Consider the following 22034-nt stretch of genomic DNA (forward strand, 5'->3'; position numbering starts at 1 on the left):
ATCACTTGAAGAAGGAAAAAAAAGTACTGGTTTGCCAATTCACTGTGAACTAATCCACTATGACCCCTGGACTACTTTTTCTTCGTCTCTTTACCTGAATTGTTGTGGCAAGGTTTTATTTTGTATGCAATAAGTTTTAGGATAGGGCTGCCTATTTCCACTATGTTTTCAGAATGGTGTGTGTATTTTTAACACCTTACACTAATTGGATTCTGGTCTGTGTTTAAACCTGTGCAACTACATTCACGTTAGTAGGGCTGAACAGGATGTAAATCATGGCATAATTGTGCTCTAAACACTTAATAAAATAATCTAGTTCTTCAAAAAAGTAACATTAAAATTAACTTTTACATGGGATCCGTATAGCACTAATTAATTTTCAAAATGATACTTTCATATAAAATTCTCACTTTGCTTGTATTCAACTCTAATGCATGAGGGGGGCTTAGATATAAAAACATAAGAATGGCCATATGGAGTTAGACCAAAGGTCCATCTAGCCCAGTATCCTGTCTTCTGACAGTGGCCATATGCAAGGTGCTTCAGAGGGAATGAACTGAACAGGTAATCAAGTGATCCATCCCCTGTTGCCCATTCCCAGCTTCTGCAAAACAGAGCCTAGGGACACCATTCCAGCCCATCCTGGCCAATAGCCACTGATTGACCTATCCTCCATGAATTTATCCAGTTAGTTTTTTTAACCTTGTTGTAGTCTTCACCTTCACAACATCCACTGCCAAAGATTCCAGAGGTTGACTGTGCATTGTATGAAAAAATACTTCCTTTTGTTTGTTTTAAATGTACTGCCTATTAATTTCATTGGGTGACCCCTAGTTCTTGTGTTATGAGAAGGAGTAAATAACTTCCTTATTTACTTTTGCCACACCAGTCTTGATTTTATAGACCTCAATCATATCTCCCCTTAACCGTTTCTTTTCCAAGCTGAAAAGTCCCAGTCTTATTAATCTCTCCACATAGGGAAGCTGTTCCATACCCCTAATAATTTCCGTTGCCTTTTTCTGAACCTTTTCCAATTCTAATATATCTTTTTTGAGACGGGGCGACCAGATCTGCATGCAGAATTCAAGATGTGGGCGTACCATGAGTTTATATAGAGCCAATATGATATTTTACGTCTTCTCATCTATCCCTTTCTTAATTATTCCCAGCATTCTGTTCACTTTTTTTGACTGCACATTGAGTGGATGTTTTCAGAGAACTATCCACAATGACTCCAAGATCGCTTTCTTGAGTGGTAACAGCTATTTTAGACCCCATCATTTTATATTTATAGTTGGGATTGAGTTTTCCGACGTACATTATTTTGCATTTATCAATATTGAATTTCATCTGCCATTTTGTTGCCCAGTCACCCAGTTTTGTGAGATTCCTTTGTAATTCTTCACAGTCTGCTTTGGACTTAACTATCTTGAATAGTTTTGTATCAACTGAAAATTTTGCCATCTCACTGATTACTTCTTTTTCCAGATCATTTATGAATATGTTGAACAGTACTGGTCCCACTACAGACCCCTGGGGGACACCACTATTTACCTCTTTCCTTTCTGAAAACTGACAATAATAATTCCAAGCTAATTTAAAGATTGCAGATAAGTTCCTAAAAGTGAAAATGGAGGAGCTTAATCCCTTTTATATCAGAAATTCTATGTAAAGGATGTCTATTTTTGTTTGTTATGCCAGGATATTAGAGAGAAAGTGGGTGAGGTAATATCTTTTATTGGACCAACTTCTGTTATCAAGAAGTGATCAAGAAGTGATCAATGGCTCCATGTCTAGTTGGCAGCCGGTGTCAAGTGGAGTGCCCCAGGGGTCGGTCCTGGGGCCCGTTTTGTTCAATATCTTCATAAATGATCTGGAGGATGGTGTGGATTGCACTCTCAGCAAATTTGCGGATGATACTAAACTGGGAGGAGTGGTAGATACGCTGGAGGGGAGGGATAGGATACAGAAGGACCTAGACAAATTGGAAGATTGGGCCAAAAGAAATCTAATGAGGTTCAATAAGGATAAGTGCAGGGTCCTGCACTTAGGATGGAAGAATCCAATGCACCGCTACAGACTAGGGACCGAATGGCTCGGCAGCAGTTCTGCGGAAAAGGACCTAGGGGTGACAGTGGACGAGAAGCTGGATATGAGTCAGCAGTGTGCCCTTGTTGCCAAGAAGGCCAATGGCATTTTGGGATGTATAAGTAGGGGCATAGCGAGCAGATCGAGGGACGTGATCGTTCCCCTCTATTCGACACTGGTGAGGCCTCATCTGGAGTACTGTGTCCAGTTTGGGCCCCACACTACAAGAAGGATGTGGATAAATTGGAAAGAGTACAGCAAAGGGCAACAAAAATGATTAGGGGTCTAGAGCACATGACTTATGAGGAGAGGCTGAGGGAGCTGGGATTGTTTAGTCTGCAGAAGAGAAGAATGAGGGGGGATTTGATAGCTGCTTTCAACTACCTGAAAGGGGGTTTCAAAGAGGATGGCTCTAGACTGTTCTCAATGGTAGCAGATGACAGAACGAGGAGTAATGGTCTCAAGTTGCAATGGGGGAGGTTTAGATTGGATATTAGGAAAAACTTTTTCACTAAGAGGGTGGTGAAACACTGGAATGCGTTACCTAGGGAGGTGGTAGAATCTCCTTCCTTAGAGGTTTTTAAGGTCAGGCTTGACAAAGCCCTGGCTAGGATGATTTAACTGGGACTTGGTCCTGCTTTGAGCAGGGGGTTGGACTAGATGACCTTCTGGGGTCCCTTCCAACCCTGATATTCTATGATTCTATGATTCTAAGAGAGACAAGCTTTTGAGCCACACAGAACTCTTCTTCAAGTCTGGGAAAGGCATGCATACTGGCACAACTAAATGCAAGCATAAATAGTTAGCTCATATTCCATTCAAGGGTCCATTGCTGCACAGTGTCACCAGGAGAGCTTTGGCTTCCTTGACCACAGCATGCTGCTCTGTAAAGAAGGATTGCTGAGCAGAGATGGCGGTCCACCTATTGAGGAAGAGGAAGGGGGAAGAGTATCTTTTGATACAGACTGGCTAACCTAGTGAGAAGGGTTTTAAAGAAGGTTTGATGGGGACAGGAGACTATGAATAAACAACAGAAGCACGTAGGGACAGAATTAGAAAGGCCAAAGCACAAATGAGATTAAAATAACTAGAGACAAAGGATAACGAGAAAACATTCTACAAATACATTAGAAGAAAAAGGAAGACTAAGGACAGGGTAGGCCCATTAATCAATGAGGACGAAAGGCAAGAACAGAAAATGTAGAAAAGATTAGTAGTGATCGGACATCTATCATAGTGAATGTCAATGAAAATGAGGTAGGATCTGAGGCTAAAATAAGGAAAGAACAAATTAAAAATTACTTAGACAAGTTATAAGTCTTCAAATCAGAAGGGCCTGATGAAACACATCCTAGAATATTCAAGAAGCTGACTGAAGAGATATGTGAGCCATTAGCAATCATCTTCGAAAACTCATGAAAGACAGGAGAGATTCCAGAGGACAGGGAGAGGGCAAATATACTGCTCATCTATAGAAAGGGGAATAAGGAAAACCCAGAGAATTACAGGCCAGTCAACTTCAGTACCCAGAAAGATAATGGAACAAATGGTTGATCAAGCAATCAATTTGCAGACACTTAGAAGATAAGGTGATAAATATCAGCCAACATGGATTTGTCAAGAACAAATCATGTCAACCCAATTGAATATCCTTCTTTGACAGAGTACCAAGCCTTGTGGATGGGGAGAAGCAGTAGATGTGGTATATCTTAATTTTAGTACGGCTTTTCATATGGTCTCGCAGGACTTTCACATAAACAAACTAGGGAAATATGGCTTAGATGGAGCTACTATAAGGTGGATGCATAATTGATTCGAAAACTGTTCCCAGAAAGTAGTTATCAGTGGTTCACAGTCAAGCTGGAAGGGCATATATAGCGGGGTCCAGCAGGGATCGGTCCGGGGTCCAGTTCTGTTCAATGTCTTCATCAATTATTTGGATAATGGCAAAGAATACACTTATAAATTTTGCAGACCATGCAAGCTAGAAGGGGTTGCAAGTGCTTTGGAGGATAGGAATAAAATTCCCAGTCATCTGGAAAAATTGTAGAAATGGTCTGAAGTAAATAAGATAAAATTTGATAAGGACAAATACTAAGTACTCCACTTAGGAAGGAACAATCAGTTGCACACATACAAAACAGGAAATGACTATGTAGGAAGGAGTGCTGTGGAAAGGAATCTGTGAGTTACACTAGATTACAAACTGTTCTCCTTAACCTCAGAGGATAGGACAAGAAGCAAAATGGTAAACTGAAGGAAACATTACACAAGAAGTACTGGCAGAGGCAGGAACTCCTGGCCCCCAGCCCTGTGCCTCAACAACAACATATTCTTTCCTCCCTTGAATTATTTAAAAATATAGATTTGGGTTACCAACTACAGATAATCCATGCACACAGTTGTTTTGTCTTACTCTGTGAATGGACTTAATTTCCAATCAAAACGTATGTTAAGAACATCAGTTTGTGTGTGAACAAATAATTAGATTTTAAAATAAACTCCTCTCTCCAGTTATGTTTGAAAACCTCTCTGTCCTTCTTGACATTATCACAGCTCTCACAAGTATGAAGGGCTAGGGCAAGCCAATACCTAAAAAGAAAAATGTTTAGGGAAATCCAGGTTCTATAGGAAGTAGTTTTGGTGACAGAGTAATTAGAGCCATATATTGTAAGTCAGATCTGAAACCCATGACCCAGCATAGCGTCAGGGGCACGGTGCTATTGGAGATACTTTCTTTCAAAGGACTTGTGAAACACTGCTCCTGATTACTTGAGCCTGGTCTACACAACATATATTTCTTAAAATTTTACACCAGTAGCAGTAACAGGCTATTGTATAAATAAAGCATTGTTAGTCACCAGCATTTTAACCACCTACACCTGCACTGAGAAGGATTTTGAAAACATGGAAGTAAAAACACCCATGGCAGGTCTACTCAAGCATTCTCATCAATACTAGCAACAGTTAGAAACTGAAAGGAAAAACCTCTCATGTGGACAAGATAAAGTGTTTACATCAAGATATCTTTTAGTCTTCTCACAAATGAGGATACCATACCTATTCACATCCAAAATAATTTTGAATTCTTCAGGACAAAACTCCACATAGCCCTCACCCCAAAACTTGAAAATTCTGGTTTCAACAAGTAAAATCAGTGAGCTGAGTCACATATCCAGGACATATGAACACAGTACTCTAAAACCAGAGAATATTTATTTCCTTCATCATTCTCAAAATTTCTCTCTTCACTTCTCAGCTAAAGAAAGGAAACAAAGCGCCTATAGCAGAGGTCAGAAAGTGACCTTTTGCACTGGTTACAAAGCACACCCTGAGGAGAGGCCAAAAAATGAAATACTGTTGTGACTTCTGCATCAAACTTCATATCATATTCTTCAAAGGGTATCAAGCCACTGTTAACAGATTCACCATTCTCTGATTACTCTGGTTAACCAAGTATCCATAGATTTGGGACCCTAGACTTATTCTGCAATATTTACACCTTTCTTTGTATTCCTTCTATTAAAGCCCTGGAAGTCAATTAAGGCTTTAATGTGAGGAAGTAAGTGACGTCAATTTCTTTGATCTTTGTTCATCATTTGTATTTTGTTTAGGAAAGCTTCTAAATTTTCATATTTTTCAAACCAAGAGCATCCAGATTGCCTTATTTATTTGTATAGCCTCTTTCTGAGCCCAAGTAGTAGCTGAGGGGTTTTTGCTGTGTTTTGCTTTTTGCTTTTGCAATGTTTCCTGTGCAGTTTTATCTTCTTATGCAGTATCACCACTGCCCAAGTAGATCAAAAGTAAAAAAAGCCTGTAAATCAAAAAATCAATAACAGGTGAGCCCACACTGTAGGAAGTATCCCTTCTGCATCTCACTGACTGCTTCAACAAGCCAGTAATGGAAGCAGGATCAATTGTGCAGCTTTCTCCACCCAGGCTGCACACCCTAGAATAGTTTTGAGGACAATATTTTGCTTAGCTTCTGTTTGAAAAAACAGGCAGCACTTCCTTTGTAACACTTTTATATTAATAAGAAGTATGTATGCTTACTTGTGTGTATTGAACATCTTGTTCTTTTAAAGCACTGTCAGTATAAGCATTTAACTATCTAGTGCCTCCTTTTGGGAACTACTATAGGTGCTGGAATTAGGGGTGTGGGGAATGCTGCTGCACCCCCTGGCTTGCAGTAGTTCCCATCATATACAGGGTTTACAGTTTGATTCAATGGCTGTCAGCACCCTCCACCCCATGCAAATTGTTTCAGCGCTTAACAGAAAATAATACCCAACTATTTTAAGGACACATTTTTACCTGTTTGGGATGACATAACAGAATAAAAGAGAAAAGAAGCAGTTTTAGATCTGTTAGGACAGAAAGGAACAGCCACAAAACACTAAGTTTTCCCCTATTTTACTGTTCAGCTAAGGAAAATTTTACTTCTTGGACGATCATGCTCCTATGATGCATTACAACTATTATTACTGAGGGGGGAAATAATTATTATCATTATCATCTATATAGTGCCATACATTTTCACAGAGCTCTGCAGACACAGAATCAGTCATGACCCTGAAAAGGAGATGAAAGGATAAAGAAGGGGTAAGAATGAAATGCTGAAAAACAACATGAGTTTTAATACCAACTCTGCCACTGACTTCTTGTGTGATCCTGGACACAGCAAGTATCCTTTAAGCTCTCTGACCAAGATTTTCAGAAGTGATTGGTAATTCTGAATGCCTCAGTTTCTGGAAGCCCAACTTGAAACACCTTAAAGGGGCCTGTGATGGGATTTGACTCAACACTGTGGCACCTCCTGCTGGCTGTCCTGGGGATTAGCTGTATATGCCAGTGTGCCCTCCTCTGCTGGTGTCTTGTCGCTGTCACTTCTGCTCCAGGGACCCACGTCAACCCCAGAACTACAGCATTCTCTTTATGACACAGCTCTCCAGCTGTGCTGCACTCTATCCTCCCCTCTTCTGGAAGAATGTCACAGTCCTTTAGTCCAGCCACTTCCTCAGTGGAGAGTGAGGATGGGGGGGGGGACGTGGGCCCACCCACTACTCCAGGTCCCGGCCCAGGGACCCTGTAGATGGCCGTTGCTTGCGGTGCCCCCTCCGACTCCTCAGTAGATTTCCCAGGGCCACTTCCCCATGGTCCCAGCACTCTCTTTGCCCTTGCCTCAGGGCCTCAGCCTGCAAATCCCTGCAGCTTGCCAGAAGCTGCCTTTAGCTCCCCAGGTCTCTGCCTGCAGCACTGCTCTGTCCAGGGTGCTTGCTGCCTTCAGCCTCCAAGGCAGGCAGTCAACCTCTGTTCTCAAGTTTCCGGGTGTGACTGAAGCTGCTCTGCAGCCCTTCTTATATGGGCCATCCCAGCCCTGATTGGCTGCCTCCTGTAAGCCCTTCTGTGATTGGCTGCCTCCTGCACAGCCTCCTGAGGGCTCTATTAACCCCTAAGAACCGAGGGTGGGGCAGGCACCCCATCACAGGGCCTCATTTTCAGAAAGCCACATTTCTTTAAAATATTTCAAATTGGGCACCCAATTCACTAGTCACTTCTGAATATCTTGGCCTGTCTTTTCCATATCTGGACAAAAGAGATAATACTTACTTACATCATGAGGACATTGTGAGACATTATAGGAATTATCTGAATTATTGAAGAGTGCATTGGGGAAAATGTTCTTATCAGAAATGTACTTGGATAACTCAAAAATTGTTAAACATTTGTGGATCTCACCAACACTTAAAAAATCACATCAAATCTGAAGAAATATTTTAGCAATTTTAAAATTAAAAGCATTTAAAGTTGTTAATGTAATATATTATATGCCTTATTGACATGATAGTAAGCTACCTCTCTTCTTTTTCTTCCTGATGGGATGGGGAAGCCCAGGGAGACTTTTATATGGTCAACAAAGAGCAGCAGCTGTTGCCTGAAGAGTACATTGAGAAACCTGCTGCTGCAAAGACCCTCAGTTCTAACAGACATAGACCGAGAGTATCTGTGCCTCCCATGAACTCTGTAGCTGCTGGGGCAAAGGACAGAGAGGGACGTTCACCTGAGAACTGCAAGAGACAGAAAGCGGGGTGGGTTCTGGAAGGAGCTCTCCTGCCCCTTCCCCCACTCATTTTTTTTTTTTTTAAATCTGTGGCAGAACAGAGGATCCTCTTCGCAATGATGGAACAGACAGTAGCTAAGAGGGAACAGAGCAACTAGGAAGAAGAACCTCTCCTAAAATCTAGTAGCCTGAGGATAGATAATTGGGTAGCAGCTCCACACTCTTGTTCTTTCCAAGAAAACAAAAAGCTTGGGAGGCCTGAGTGAAAGCACTTGTGCTGCTTGCAACCTGTAGTATGTGCCCTAAAAGTAGCATGCTGATAGTGGGAAGTCAGTGGAGAACATACCATTAGCTCAAAGATGACAGAGTGCTCTGGGACAGAGATGCAGGAGAGAGCTGCAGCCTGCAGAAGAGATCAGAAGGCTGGTTACTGAGCCCAGCCCTGAGCGACCTACTCTCCTGTCCTGCTAGCCCTTTGTTCTGCTGTTAAGAGGGAGAGGGGATGCAAATGTGTTCCTCCCTGCACTGTTCCAAGGTGTCTTCTCTGGGTCACTTGAAACTGCAGCAACAAGAGTTCATCTCTTCTCTTCAGGTGTCTGCTGCTGGCCTTTAGGAATCTACTTGAGCAGAACATCTGCCACACTTTTGTCCGTCCATGCTGGAAGACAGACAGGAGGCAATGGATGTGGTTTAATTAGGTTTTAATTTTATTCATTTAAAATATCTGGGAATACCCAACAACAGATTGTACAGAGCAGGCCATCATCATTTCCACATAATCCCCAACTTGGTTCCAGCCATACTACTGCTGGGACCCCACTGCCCTGCCTTGTTCCAGACATAGAAGCCCCAACCTCCCCTCCTCCACTCCCTTTAGGGATGGTTTCCTTCGGATCTTTTTGCAGTCCATTGACCATATCCCTTTTATACCAAGTAGCTACACTGGACATCTGCCACACGTTTTACATATTAAGTTGTAAAATTATAACCTAAACCCATACTCCACTTCCCCAGGTCCCAGACCTGCTGTGGGGATGGAAGGTGAAAAAAAACATACACCATCTCAGCCAATCTGGCGGTGAAGGAAAAATTCTTGCCCAGTCCCGCAAGGATAAGGGCAACTTGCATAATGCCCACAGTGGATCAAGAGAGAACCCAGTCCTTTTGCAAAGTTCATGGGTAGGTGATGCCAGCCCTATCCCAGTAAAAGAGGACCTCTCCAGGCTGCATGGGCTATAAAGCCCCTTTACCCCCGCAACACACACTCTTCCCATCAGTAGGAAGAGCAGTGATCTTCCCCTGACCTCGCCCCAAGTGTTTCGTGTCCATCCCTATAAACGTCCCCCTTACTCCTCACCCATTGTAAGAAGCCCTTAAAGGGGCAATGCTCCTTTTCTTCCAGTTAGCCAGACAAAGATCCCCTTGCATGAAGATTGCAGTGGGCACAGTAGAAAACCCCCCTGAAAGGACCATTCAGAGTAGCTCCTAAAATTCCAAAAATCACAATTTTTAAGGTCAGTGTTGGCGATTTACAAATCTTCATCATTCATTTTCTTCCAAAGTAACTTCTTTTAAGTAGAACTTTGATTCCAGAATGTTTGTGTACGTGTAATAATTAGTTACTATTTATACAACTTTTTGTAAAATGCTATGCAAATGCTAAGTGCTGTTATTTCTTTAATCAAGAAATCATCTTCTGAATTCTTCAACATTCTGTGTTGCCTTTAAAATTATCCACACATCTTTATGTAAACTCAGGTTCTAAATCAATATTAATGGTGCTCTACTAGCATTATGAAACTCTGAGAACCAGTCACAACAGTAAGAATAATCAATAATCTGGTGCATAACATGCGCACCAGGCTGCTGCTTTGCAAATGTTGTACTGAAGCAAAACAGAAATGATATTACTAGTCTTAACTTAGAGCCCTGTTTACCATGTAAGCACAACCTGACAAAAGAATGAAAAACATAATAAAATTTTATATGCACTAATCCTATCAATCATTAAAAATTATCTACATTTTAAGACAGAGACAATTCAAATAAATGTTTTGTCCAACACTGCAGGTTTTTGTATATGGTTAAGCTGATCATTCACAACTGTCAGGAAATGGTTGATCCAGTAAAAAAAATAAAAAACTAGGAAGATATGAAAATCTCAGCAATAAAATCTTTAAGGAGGGTAGGCATGCTAGATTTCTAAACTAAGGGGAGGCAGGATCTAGTTGTTGCTCATTACTGTATGTCACTATAATCAGAATGGGCAATGTTCTCAGTTCTAATGCTAACAGCATGTTTTTCTCTTTGTCTCTTGGAATCATAGATTATATCAAGACAATATATCCTTAGAGTTATATCACACAAGTTATATCACACACATAGCTATGTTGCAATGATAAAGAGTCCCAATCACACAAATTGTGCATATTGTGCACATATAATTACAAAAGTGTTTCCAAATAAATAAAAGAAAAGAACGCAAGCACTCTTGTTCCTTCAATGTCAAAGTAATCATTAGTGCACCACGATGAATAACAAATGTCTGTGCCAATAAACCCGGACATCACATGACGGCTTCATTATAAGACAAAGTGATAGTAAATTATAGTTGGAAGACAAAAGGTATGGGCCAATATTTCTTTTGTAAAACAAATAACACTTTACTGCCAGAATTACTGTATTTTCAGTGTAAAATGTGATTTCATCTGCAGGCTAATATTTTAGAGCTGGTAGTAATCCTCTTCTGAAAAAATGTGTAAATAATCATTAATATCACATCCAAACATACTTATCATCCAGTTCCTCTTTCAAAAAGCACATAATCCTAAGAATCTCCAAGCCAGTTTTTTTTAGTTAAAAAAAACATATTTTACTTTTTGAAGCTAAAGTCCTTCTAATTTTATAGCATCAAAATACAGACCACTACTGTGCTATGTGATAAGATCAACCTTTCTACTATCTATTCTGGGAAATTGTTAGATGTCTTATGCCCCTGTGTGGCCAACCTGCACAACAAATTTGCCTTCACATTGCTAGTAACAAGAAGCAATAAAATAGAAGGGAGAGTATTCTCCATTTCCATTCCTCAAAAAAAGCTATTAATATACACGGCAAATGGTAAATTGGACTAATATTGTGTTGTGCAGTTTATATCAATTTTGGTCAGAAAGATACTCATTATGTGGTGGTGTTTTAATCTGAATATTGCCCAAAGCAACTGTGAACTCCAATGCAATGCAAAGTATGCTGCTACAAATAGAGCATCTGACAGTACAATATTTGTGATTCAGCTCTAAATGCAGAATCACAACCTGAAAATCCAGTAAATATATCCAATAATTAAGGGATTTTAGTAGACATAAGTACCACTTTAATTTGGTGTTCTTAGTACTTTAAATTTAAAAATAAAGGAGTTCAGTCATCAAAAATATTTAGAGGCCAAAAATCAAACGGCTCTTAGTCTCTGCCTTTAAAATTGGATTGGACTAAATACAAGCATTTAATTATAAAGACATCAAATGAGTTTTTAAAAACAAGATAAAAGATGTACTGATTTCTGTTTCTGCACTTTTTATTTCAATTGCAAAATAAAAATCATAAACAAGGGGAGTTTATTCCCTACACTAGCTACTCACCAGGTGGAGAGCAAACACATACTCTATGCAGAAAAAAATCTGCTTTCACAATAATAATCACAGTTAGATAGAAAGAGCTTATGTAACCCAATGCACAAGTACATATCACCATGATCCATAATTCAGAAGACCAGAGTTTCTGAAGTAAACTCTTGGGTCTTGCTGCTTCAGCTAGCTGGAGTTGGGAATGTCAGGGAAGTGACACTCAGCATCTGGGGGAGGGCACAGCATACAGAACATCGAATGTTTGCACACCACTACAGCAGTTTATGGAGTGTTTCAGTTTATTTAGCAGAGGCTAACTAAACTCCTATCTAAACTATCTATCTATCTATATATCTAAACTCCTATCTAAATGATAGCATCATTCTACCACAACAGAAGTCCAATTTCAGTTGAGACTTCTAGATGTTACTATAATATAAATAATAAATATTAAAAAGACAGTCAAACCAAGTAGGGTTCCTAACTGGGGGAGATAAAAACCAGCTTGATATAAATCCTTGCTAGTAGTTGTTGGTGGGTTTGGGAAACGAGTGCTAGGATACTCAGTGTCTCTCGGAACAAAACACCAGCACTCCTTATGCCCTCCAAAAAAGACTAAAGTCTCCTAGATTAAGAGTTTAGATCATGTTAACATATTAATAGTGATGTGTCTCTTACTATGATTATATGTACTTACTTTCTCTCCTTCTGATCCTTAGTTTGCAATTTATATTGTATTTTATACCATATTAGTATGCTTGCTGCACTGTGCTAGTCTATGTATTAACAGATTAATTTTATGCTTAATATGTCAGTAGTTATCTTTCTATAGTCTGTCTTTTTCAAATATAACAACCAAAAACTGAATGGAAAAAAATAATTGAAAAAGAACAAGAACTATTTCTGTTTAATCCCATGAATAGACAATTAACTTCAGGTCTTGGGACACAGATCACATTTGTACATCTCAAAAGCAAAAGCTGTTATTTTTAAAGATATTGATGTGCTTGCCTATCCATAGTTCTGAAAAATTAATTTGATGTTAGAGCAATTAGTTTAGAGCAATAGCTTTACACTACTAATCAAAGTTTTCAGTGAAAAATCTATATAAAGAAGAGAAAGATGCCCATTATAATGATTTAATTAGAAAATTAAATTGCTTTTTAAAAATCATAAAATAAATAACATAGCTAAGTAACCTCCAAAACAAATTTAGGGAAGACCTCTTACTTTCAGTGACCATTAAATAAATGACTTCTATAGAGCCCTACCATCAAGGTGCAAATTTAAAATACTGATACCTATCCAGAAGACAGGAAAAAAAACTACTTACACAATAGCCTTAAATACTTTCAATTAATCAGACAGTTTACATTTAATTACCACAGAAAACATGGCTTAGTCTCTCCATGCTGTTAAAAACAGCACAACAGCAAGGCTTTCTGAAGCCCAAAATCACTAGCTTGAAAAAACACCAAATTTCTGTCTAAAGAGGTAGAAATATCCTCAGCCTAAAATTATAAACAATATTGAGATTGAGTTTCCAGGTAATCCTCTTTCATTAACCGGTCCCCTGGAATAAACAATTTTAAGTCTCAGCCATATTAAATGCGATAAAATATTTCTCTGAATGTCTTTATGATTTGAAACTGTTATCATTTGCAGCTGCTCTCTTACACACACACACACACACACACACACACACACACACACACGCATGCACGCACCTACCTAAAAGCATTAAATTTTCCTTTTTGCAAGGAGCATGCACTCTGATTACTGCAAAAGCAGAAATGAGTAAATCAGGAATAGGTTCATGGATGCTGAGAACAGTTGCTTAGGCAGTGTTGGTAGCTGCAGGCCTAAGACTATGCACTTGGAGATGTGCACTATTTTACAAGCATAGTTGATAATATACAAATTATTGCTCCATTTTGTAGATCTTCAAAGATGTCAAAGCATGCAAAAAAGCCATGTTAGGAGAAAATCTTACCTTTGACTACAGATTTTCATTTATGTTTGAAAGGATACCTAAATTCCTTAAATGGACTAACTTTACTTTGCAATTGTCCCTAAATTAAACATGATTACAATCGCCAGCTTCATAAATTTGCATGACTAATTAGAAAATTATCTCTAAGACAGTAAAACTTGTGAAGAACTACATTAAATAAATATAATGATTGTGTGTAAAAGAAGTAGCAGCAGTAATGGAAATCCTTAGAATAATAGTCTGGTGAAATAAACAGATAATAGTTTTCTGATTTTTTAAAGTGGAAATGTGGTTGTATTTAAGAGAAAGAAAATCCTTTTTAACAATGGCCTTTCTTACAGATAGAGAAGGGAAGATTTAAATGTTATTTATATGTTCTATACACTATTACTTCCCCCTTTTTCCAGAATGTTTCCATTAATGCATCATCATTATACAAAACTACAGAATTCTCTCTTCTTCCTCTGCCTTCACTCATTCTTTTAGATAAAACTCTATTTCTTTCACCTTTAATATTTAATAATCATATGAAAAAAGTTCTAGACATCACTTATACAGCATGTGTTTACTGAATAAATGTAATAAAAGTAATAAGTAATATTTAATAGAGTTCACCACGAAAAAATGAATTCCAAACCAGTATTTTAGCTTCAACTACCCCAACACAACTATAAGCAACACCACTATTTGCCATCTCCACTTCCCACAAAACAATAGCTGTTCATAACAAAATAGCCTTCAGAACTGACTGACCTACTGCAAAGCATCTACTGATCTTCTGTAATATGGCTAGTTAAAAGATTATTGAAAAGCACTATACACATATATAAGTCTTCTGAAAACAAAGTGTTTTCTGCATATTTTGCAAATTGTATGCAGGACTGCTCATTTACATCCAACAAATTATTTATGATTAAATAGCCACATCCTTGTAGCTTTAATCCTTTCACTGCCATATCCACATAAAATTGTTTTCTCAGACATATTTGTCTGTGAATATTTAATATGTTTTTAGGATTACACCTAATAATGCTGCCTGATAATGGTAGCTAATAGGTTTGAAAGAGACATATATATCTTAAATATTTTATTTTAGTTAAACTGTTTTTATTTCAGCAGAACAAGTTTCATTTAAATCCTATATAAAACATGAAATTACCAACAGAAGGAACTCTCTGCTACAATAAAATATTAATATTTCAAAGTCTAATTACAGAGGTTCTCTACCAGAAAACATACATATAGATAAACTCTTGTCATGAGCATAGAAATGCTACAGGAAAAATGCTTTATTTCTACTTACCTAATGTTGTTCAATGTTTGTCCAAAAAGATCATTTTGTAAAACATTTGGAGGGGATGAGAAAACCCCATGAAAATGAGATAAAACAGAATTGCAGACCTGGCGCAATGTCTCAAATTGCATTTTCTTTCTTTCTTTCCCTTTTATTTTTCTTCCCCACCTGTCTTAAAAGTCATCTATTTTGCAGACACCATCAAATACAAATATGCCAGTCAAGTTCCATATTTTTCCTGATCTCTGTAAAAACTGTACCTAAATGAGCAGGGGTTGATAGTTAATTGTACAGTCATTATTCTTCTAATTCAGTCGTAGAAGATTTAGTACCCGTGTGGCTTTCTCCTGACTGTAGCAAGAATTCTAAACAGCAGTAGGCTTTTTGGGCATTCCCAGCTGAAGTGTGAAGCTGAGCTGCTTTCATATACTCTACTCATATTTCTCTAAGCCTATTAAAAACACGCAGTGAATAGATGCTGTCGTCAGGAGTTTCAGCACATCTGGCTGCCAGCAATAAAATCTCAGAAGTAATAAAAATGAGGACAAGGCATCCTTACAGTGTTACTACTGTCTAAGAGGAGGAAGATTTCTGCATCTTTCCCTCCCCTGTAAAAATGGCCAAACCCAGTGACCAAGTATGTAGGTCTTTTTTTTTAATGTGGAGGCAGCTGTACAGGACAGACAGACCATGCTAAAAATAGCTATTGTATTCTTCATACAATAATATGTAGCAATGAGAATGTAACAATAGGCCTTTTGTCTCTTGTATTTGAAAAGGTATGCTGTACCTTGCATGAGATAATAGGATATTCATCTCTTAACTATTTTAATTGAGTTCTATTCTGTAATACTATTTGTTGAGTTCTATTCTGTAATACTATTCAGTTACATACTATACATATAGTATTGAGACACTGATTTGTCACAGATATTTAAAAAATAATCCAAAATGAATGTCACTCATCTATACAATATACTCCAAAATAAGAAGCCTTCAGCACCTTTTCAAAGCTTATTGCACGTAATCAACCATTTTAATAGTGATCAAGACAATCATTGCATCAAGTATTCCATACCTGTCTAACCCCAAGGAAAGCTATAGGCTAGGAAACCTACTTTGGTGCATGTGCAGTACAGTAAGTCAATGAGTAGGAGACAAAACTGTTCATTTGATGGAATACAGTGTAATGTGCTCAGTGAACACTGTTTAAAATCTGACAAATAACTGTCCATGAATGCAAATTATTTTTTTCCTTTTTCTTTCAATACTCAGGCCAAATTATAGCATAATATTACAATATATCCAATTACTGTCAAATTGAAGAATATCAATTAATAAGATTTTCCTTAGAATCTCTTATTGTCTGTGTACTGCTTTAAACATCTCACCAACTAATTACAAAATCCCCAAATAAACTATCATAAAATGAGGGTTATTATTAAAGCCTGAGCACAAAAAGCGATTTTAACCCTCAAGGAAAAGGAAATAAGCAACCTTCCAACTAATTAAAAACCTGCATTGATGGGTTCAGAAGGGAGTCCCTATCCAGTCTTCCCAGGCCAAAAGGATGGCAGCCACAACACAAAGCTTTCACAGGAGAAGGTGGATAGTGGGGATGGGAAGTGGGAAACATTTCCAAGTTTGTGAAAGGGAGACAGAGGATTCCCCACTGACACCTGTGTTAAATAATCTTTCAAAAAATATAATGGAGAAAAATTATTAATTAAATCAAAACAAATATTATCAAAGTCCATGCTAGAGAATACTGGGAGAAGCAATCTTTAGCTGAATTGCTATTGCTAATTTAGGCAATAGCAAGATACCATGCATTATTGAAATATGTTTATATCTAAAACATACGGAGGAGGTAAGCTTGATGCACAGCTATATAGGGCAACTATAGTAACTCATTACTACAGAGCACATTCTTTATGGATATTTTACTGTAAGAGAAAGAATGAGAACTTGACTCCTGAAACTAGCTAACCTGGATGAAGCGGGAAACGACATTTTTATATAATGCATTGAAATTAGTCTGTCTACATTCCGTCACAAAGATATACAGCTAAAGGTTCCATTGCATCAGTCAAGATGTATAACTGCTTCGTGTTAAATATGATCCCAAACCTCTTACAATTACTAGGCTTGTGACAGTCTGATAATAGTACTGAGGCAATGTGGTCCTGTGATAAGATACAAGACTGGTAGTCTGGAGACCTCTGTTTTATTCCCAATTCCAGCTACATAATTACACTGCTGGGTGACTTTGTTCACATCACCAAAGCCAAAATGCTCACAGTTGGCACCCAAATATGAACATTTTGGTATTAGCCACTCGGTGCTTTTGTTTTCATATCTGTAAAGGTAATGATACGTACCCTCCTTTGTAAAACAATTTGAGAACTACTGATTAAAATGTAGAACATACTTTAAAAATTTCCTGTTATATTTTTACTCTTGGATAAGGAATCAACAGTTAACTTCTCAAAGTGTAGAAAATACCTATTTATTCAAGTAATACCATTCCTAATGGTTAAAAGTAAAAGGAAACCTATTAAAATCACCCACCTACTGTAACTGCTACAAGAAGACAGGTAATTTGTTCTATTTGTGCAAACATGCATAAATATACTTTTTCTTAATCTTATTCCTTTGTCCCTAATCCATATAATAAGATTCTAGGAATGTCACTCTGTGTGTCACGCTGAAGCCTAAAATGCCTGTTGGATGAGTGTGAAGCCATGAATGAAGCTACAAGCATGGTTTAGAGCTCTTTTTCTTTAGATTACCACCAGATTGAATCATCACTGGGTTTTGTGGTCTGTTACCATCCAATTTTTAAGTTCTCAGCCATTTTGATTTACAAATTACACTTGTGAGGTGTACAGACATAGTAAGGCATGTACTATACCATGCCAAGATAACATTGTGAGATCAGAGGTAACTCAACCAATCACCACCCTTACTCTACAGTGAATTTGCATGCAACAAGTTAATTGGTTGTATGTGGGAGACTGCACAGACGGTAAACTACTTGGCCCAACTGCTACACTCAGGCGCCCAACTGCCACCTGCACAAATCAACACAAATCTCCCAGCTCAACTCCCCACCCACATAATACCACAACCAGCATACACAATAACCCCATACGCACACAGACCCTCAGCACAGCACACCACCCTCATTCTCTGCCCACACAAATCCACACAACTCCCCCAATAGATCACAACCCACACATAAATCAACCCAGCCACCCACACAACACCACAACCAGCACACACACTAACCACAAACAGCACTCTGAAACCTACAATTTTTGTTGAATCAGTATGAAATGATGGAACCAGCTAGAAGCATGGTTGGGAGCTCTTTTTGTTTAGAATATCACCAGTTTCACTCACCACTGGGATTTGCAGTCTGTTATCATCCAATTTTTTTGTTCTCAGCCACTTTCAGTGCTTTTATATTCATGGCTTAAGAATTACACCCATGCAATAGCACGGGCTGTCAATTACTAATACTTATTATCACTGTATAACAAAAATGGTAGAGCAAAGTTGAACTTACCCAGTGCTAACAGAAATTTTATTGATAAGAGGGAATAATTAAGTAGCTACCCCAGCTACTCTTCTTATTATAAATGCCTTAAGGTTAAGACCTTACTACTAGCCTCAAAAGCTTTCAGACTCAAGAGCATGTACTGTATCTTATGTATGACAGAATCACCATTTTTTTCAGTTTTAGGGCACACTACAAGTCCTATCTATTTATATAGGGGGTCCTGAGAAGGAATGTGGAGTGAGGAGAGTTTTCTTACATAGTAGTGGAAGAGAGAAGAAGTATGTCCTTTTTCTACTATGGTTCACATTACATCCATGTGGAACAGAGCCAGTGTGGAGGAGGAAGCCATCTGATTTGAATGTAGAGAGCACAAAATCTGGACCGGGGCGGTGGGAGGGGCGGGGAAGAAATAAGTATATTGGGACAAAGAGTTAGGTGAGACTGAGATGGGAGAGAAGAGAAAATGGGGCTAAGACTGGTGGGGCAAGGAGACTGGGACTGGCTGGACAAGGAGAGTGGGACTGGTTTGCCAGAGGGGAGGATGAGACTAGTTGGGCTGGAAGGCTGGAAGCCAGTGAGGGATACATGGGGATACTGGGAGCCAGCTGGATGGGAGCGAACACTGAGATTGGATGAGGAGCTTGGGCAATGGGGGAGATTGTGACTGGTTGGACAAGGAAACTGTGACTAAGAATCAGTATCGGGGGAAATGAAGGCAGGTGAAAGGGGAACAGATCCGAAAAAACACAGGGAGAAACAGATCAGAAGAAGAGCTATGAGGGAGGAACTGGCACTGGCTGGGCAAGGAGACTAAGTGTGGGAAGAGTGAAAAACTTGGAGTGGGTGGAGAGATTGGGATTCAGACAGCAAGCCCATAAAGGGTGACTAAGACTTGGCTGTGCAAGAACACTGGGACTAGAATTAGAAGTCTGAGGGGTTCAGACTGGGTCTGAGAAGGTGAGGAGAACAGGACTGGGACAAGGAGTCAGAGATGGGGAAGACACAGTATTGGGAAAGGGAAAAGTTGGGGAGGATGGGGCATAAGGGGTCAAAACTTGTAGCGAATGGGCAGACATGTCTGTGCCTGCTAGATAACACTCCCCTTCACAGCCTAAAATGGATCCCAAAATTCTTGAATCTCACAATTCCTCTGTTGTCAGCAAATATCTATGAAACCCTTTGGTAAAATGTGTTTCATTCTTCTCTACTGTTGGTCCACATAAAGCATGAGCCTAGTATTGCTATCAGTTATTTCATTAGCTCAAGTAGTAAAGGTTTGTGTGGTGGATCTAAAGACTCCAACCCTGCTGATTCATAGAGTTCAAGGCCACAACGGTCCATGGTGATCATCTAGTCTGACCTCCTCTATAATATAGGCCATACAAATTATGGCCCCCAAAATAATTCCTAGAGCATATCACTAGAAAATCTCTGAACTTGATATAAAAAAGGTCAGTGATAGAGAATCCACCACAACTCCTCTGTAAACTGTTCCAATGGTTAATTACCCTCACTGTTAATAATGTTATTTCCAATCTGAATTTATCTAGCATCAACTTTCAGCCATTGGATTGTGTCATACACCTTTCACCACTATACTGAAGAGCCTACTATTAAATATTTATTCCCCATGTATTTACTTATAGACTGTAAGCAAGTCACCCTTTTAACCTTCTCTTTGTTAAACTAAATAAATTGAGCTTCTTGAGTCCATAAAGGCATGTTTTAAAATCATGTAATCATTCTCGTCATGCCCAAGCAGTAGACCAGTGCAATGGAGGTAGGAGCTTGGAGTCTTAGGGAAATAAGGATTGCAGCACAGCCTTCGACCTTGAGACTTCAATAACAGAGTAGTGCTTGGGTAAGTGTATGAATACACCTTCCCAGATGGCTGGCACACAAATGTCTGAGACAGACTCATTCTTCATTCTTCTGGTAGAGTTGGCCCTGAGAATAGCATGTGGTTCTAGTTTGGCTAACTCAGAAAGTTCTTACACTGCCAGAAATCTATTTTGATAGTCTCTGAACTGAGATTGCCTTGTCTTTCAGTCTTTCCATTACAGCAACAAAGAATCTTGATGAAGACATGATCTGCTCTCTATTTGAAGATGGAATGATAAAGCACGTATGATGTGGACAGTTACTTCCATCTTGGAAGCATGCCCCTTGAGAAAGAAAATGCACAGGTGATTTTGTTGATTCAGATGGAATTCTGTGACCACCGCATGTAGAAACTATGGATGAGTTCTTAGAGACACCTTGTCAGGATAGAAGACCATATTAGGAGGGTCAGCCATTAGGGCTTGAATCTCTCTTCTCTCAGAGATTCTCGAGGAGCAAGGTCAAAGGACAGGATTGTTGGTAGAAATGACAATTCCTCACCAGCAGCAAGGGTGGCTTAATTTCTCATAAGGGCTCTGCACCTAAGGCTTGCAGACAGACCCCATCTCCATTGTCATCTTTCATATCTACCTCTTGCTAATAGATTTAGTTCATTGACTAATAGGTGTCTGGTAAGTTTTTTAAAATTTTCTCTGTGTGTATTGCCATGACATGGTGAAAGATTTTTCTTTTTTTCCTCCAATATCCAGCTACTGTTTCTCCGACTGCCTCTAAGTACTGGATTTTCTCTGTCTTCCTCTTTCTTTTATGTTGCAGCTGCTTCCTGTAGCCAAGACCAGAACTGAACTTAACTTTCATTCCACTCCCAACTTCAGAGAGCTAATAAACCCAGCTTGCATGAGGGAAGAAGAACATTGACAGCATTAAAAAACTGTGGGAGTAGCCATAAGGATAATAGGGAAACAGATCCAAACTATTATATATGTCTAAAAGTGGGGTTGAGATTCTATTAGAGCTGTTCTAACATCATTATCTCTAGAGACATATGGCACCCTAGAGTTGAGATGCAGAGAGAGAAGTACTGAAACAGCAATCTGCATATAGATATAGATTTTATTTCAGAATTCTTAAAAAGGGGATTCCTTTTGAGTTAATTGTAGGGATAAGGCAGCGATGTAAACTGATGGAATAGAAGCAGGGAGACAGGGCCAAACTTAATCCTCAGAAACAGGTATGAAAGTCGCACCAAATTCAGTCTTAAACTAAATGCTGAGGCCATTGATAGTGTTCCTCTGATATTGTGCATTTTTTTCTCCTGTTCTAGCACTTAAGTCAATGGGAGGGGAAGGATTGTCCAGTGGCTCAGCATGGGCCTAGGATGTGGAAGATCTGGGTTCACCTCTTGCTCTGCACCCTAGACTTCCTGTGTAACCAGTTATTTAGCCTCTCTGTTCCTCAGTCCCCCATCTGTAAAATGGAGACAATAATGCTTCCCCACCTCACCAAGGTGTTGTGAGGATAAATATATTAAAGATTGTGAAGCTCTTTGAAATCTACTGATGAAAAGT

At 39.0% G+C, this 22034-nt stretch overlaps 1 protein-coding gene across 23 annotated transcripts in view; it reads right to left on the bottom strand.

Moving 5' to 3' along the window:
• The window catches only part of RIMS2 (regulating synaptic membrane exocytosis 2), a 786041-nt gene that overhangs the window by 512845 nt on the left and 251162 nt on the right, over positions 1-22034 (bottom strand). For 3 of the 23 annotated variants that reach the window (XM_043507461.1, XM_043507457.1, XM_038389648.2), the window contains exon 1: positions 15069-15463. The exons of 16 other annotated variants lie outside the window; for them this stretch is intronic. In XM_043507461.1, coding sequence (XP_043363396.1) covers positions 15069-15190 — 122 coding nt within the window. In that variant the 5' untranslated portion in view covers positions 15191-15463. Of the gene's footprint in view, positions 1-15068; positions 15466-22034 lie in introns of those variants that run through there. 4 more of the 23 variants (XM_043507456.1, XM_043507455.1, XM_043507454.1 and 1 more) reach the window with 3 other exon arrangements.

The sequence above is a fragment of the Dermochelys coriacea genome, chromosome 2, assembly GCF_009764565.3.
Source record: "Dermochelys coriacea isolate rDerCor1 chromosome 2, rDerCor1.pri.v4, whole genome shotgun sequence".
NCBI classification, from domain to species: domain Eukaryota; kingdom Metazoa; phylum Chordata; order Testudines; family Dermochelyidae; genus Dermochelys; species Dermochelys coriacea.